Raw genomic sequence first — 2,500 nt, forward strand, 5'->3', positions numbered from 1 at the left:
AATCGTTTGAGTCTTGAGACTTTGTCAGAGTGGTTTTGGACAGATAACTGAGGGCAAAGGTAGTACGGTAGTACGGAGGAAGGAGAAGTGGGTAGATTGGGTAGATACGAAATGAAGAGTGGCAGAGATTTTAGGTACGCGATGAATGGTTACACTTACGGCGACCGTCGATCCATTTTTACCAACACCGCCGGCCCGTATCACTGCACCGAAGTGCAGCAGTGACCAGCCTCCGCAAATGATGGTCATTATGGCCATCGAACACCACAGTTCTAGCTGTCCGAAGATCTGGTACCACGAGGCACAGCACAAAGTGCAGTTGGTTTTGACACATCATGACAATGACGATTGTTTTCGATCATTGCGCAAGTTTTGAAGGCGAACACAGACAAGCGGAACGGAAAAGAAAGAGAATGAAGGGCATCAACATCATTAGAGTGGTGGTTGGAGTGAAAATGTAGAAAAATCGACGGGAATGTATGAAGCTACTACACTTCATTCGATCGATTTTTTTATGTCTTTTTCGATGAGGCTTTTCTCGGCTGTTCTGTTTTGAATTTGAGCTTTTGTACATAAATCGTTTGCCAATAGAACCAGCAGTTAATGAGGCTATGACATACGCATCTGATCAAACATCGGTCAACTAGCACACGTCGGTTTCGGTGGGAAGGCAGTCGGTGGAGCTTGTGATGATGAATGGTAGGTACAGGCGTGTTAATTACAGACGTGCGCGTTCCCATCGTGCGCGATCGCACCACACTGGGTAACCTCAATTTCAGCCGCAGCTGTACGGCTACAGCTCAGAATTTTGGCGAGCCGCAAAAACCGATGCCAATAGTGGTTGCAATCAACCGATAAGAACCGGCCACATCTTTCGATACTGTATAAATAATAAGGATTTTATTGTCAAACTCCCGGGTACGATCAACCCAACCCTCTCGGCCTGTTATCATCTAGCACATCGTTTGAGATAGGGCGCCATCGTATGTTTTCACTACGCTGCTGCTGATAACGAATACATGGAGGTGGCGCGCGTACACGCCTCTTTGTGCGTTCAGTACCCCAAATGCAAGTCACTCCAGCGTTACGAAACGAAATTGTCAGAATATGTTGGAACGTTTACGCACCGCTGTCTCCTACGTCAACAGTGACGTATATTGCACGATTTGTACGTTTTTCATTTTGGTAAAAAGTCCCTAAAACGTTTCTATGGCTGGCTGACGGGTAACTCCACTCAAGGGGGCTACCCTTTCATAGCATGAATCCCCACCCTGTCCACCGTGATCAATTGGTGAGAGCGGGAAGGAGATAGCTGGGAGGCACGCCAGACCCCCACCGGCCGTTGTACTTTGAACAAACACGCGGTGTGATGTGTAGCAGTATGTCTGGGGTCTGGCGCTGGAAAAAAAATGAAATTAAACCACCAGCGCAACATCAAGCCATGCGGCAAGGAAGCGCGTGAGCACAAAAACACAAACACGCACACGTCAGTTAGTCGGCCGGCCGGCCACTTAGCTCGGTTCGTCTCGGTTCTGTCGCTGAATGTATTCGTAACGCATAGCTTCACAATGGCACAGCCGTGTGGGGCGCACACTTTTTGGCCGTTCAAGCTGGTGGATTCCCCGTTAAACAACGTAAAAAAATGGTTTCATCCGCGTGCCAATTTGAATTCGAGTGGTATCAAGTGTGTGAGAATTTGCACCCTCATTGAAGTGCACTCGCGCGATCGCACGAGTTCCGTGCAAATTGCGACTGTGCATTGTGGATGCACAGGCATCCTCGCCGTTATGCGCCAATTTGTCTAACCTGTGATCTAGAACACACGGCTATCGCCTAGTAGCAGGCTAGAGCGTCGCACATAGCGACCGACCGTCACCAATTGTGACTAATAAATTCCCTCTGCAAATGCGCTCGTATTGCAGATGAGTGGCCATCGCCACCTTCGCCAGCAGTGCGCGCTGCTTTTCCTCTTCCGTTCAAGGTTCAACTAATCAAATGGTATCTTCCCCCGGAACGCACGATGTAATGGACGCTGAAGATCAAGATCGAAACAGCTTCGCTGCACGTACTGGTTTTCATGGCTTGCTGCTATCTTGCTGAAAAGTTGGAATTAGCGCCCACGAGGGCCACAGGCCGTACGGTATCGAAAGAGTCGGGTGGGTTTGGAGTGGTGTACTTACTTTCGTCATCCAGATCGATGGACCAAAGATGGCCGATATGAGATGTATGCCGATGATCGTGCACTGTGCCTCGGTGACGTCGATTTTACCGAACCGCAACGTACCGGATACGTACGTTTGCCAGTGTGCACAGTAGAACAGTGTCATCGCGCAGAAACACTGGAAAAACATCCAGCGCGGATAGAAACCGAGCTGGACGGAGATGCAGGCGGACAGTGCGACGAACACGGTCGAGATGGAATCGCACCCGTGATCGAAGAGCTCCCCGAGCGGTGATGAAGAGTTGGTACGCCGTGCCTGCTTGCCATCGATCGCGTCCA

General features: G+C 49.8%; 3 protein-coding genes across 8 annotated transcripts in view; all 3 read right to left on the reverse strand.

Annotated features, from left to right (window-relative positions):
- Positions 1 to 2,500, reverse strand: part of LOC125955960 (growth factor receptor-bound protein 2) — a 130,024-nt gene that overhangs the window by 101,477 nt on the left and 26,047 nt on the right. The window lies entirely within an intron of this gene.
- LOC125955891 (clustered mitochondria protein homolog) overlaps positions 1 to 2,500 on the reverse strand; it is a 164,219-nt gene that overhangs the window by 48,922 nt on the left and 112,797 nt on the right. The gene's annotated exons all lie outside the window — the stretch shown is intronic.
- The window catches only part of LOC125955928 (cholinephosphotransferase 1), an 11,121-nt gene that overhangs the window by 6,919 nt on the left and 1,702 nt on the right, over positions 1 to 2,500 (reverse strand). For 3 of the 6 annotated variants that reach the window (XM_049687271.1, XM_049687269.1, XM_049687268.1), the window contains exon 2: positions 2,181 to 2,500. This exon is cut by the window's right edge and continues 80 nt beyond it. In XM_049687271.1, the coding sequence (XP_049543228.1) occupies positions 2,181 to 2,500 (320 nt within the window). Of the gene's footprint in view, positions 1 to 159; positions 289 to 2,180 lie in introns of all 6 variants that reach the window. The other 3 variants (XM_049687272.1, XM_049687270.1, XM_049687273.1) reach the window with 2 other exon arrangements.

The sequence above is a fragment of the Anopheles darlingi genome, chromosome 3 (assembly GCF_943734745.1).
Source record: "Anopheles darlingi chromosome 3, idAnoDarlMG_H_01, whole genome shotgun sequence".
In the NCBI taxonomy this organism is placed as follows: domain Eukaryota; kingdom Metazoa; phylum Arthropoda; class Insecta; order Diptera; family Culicidae; genus Anopheles; species Anopheles darlingi.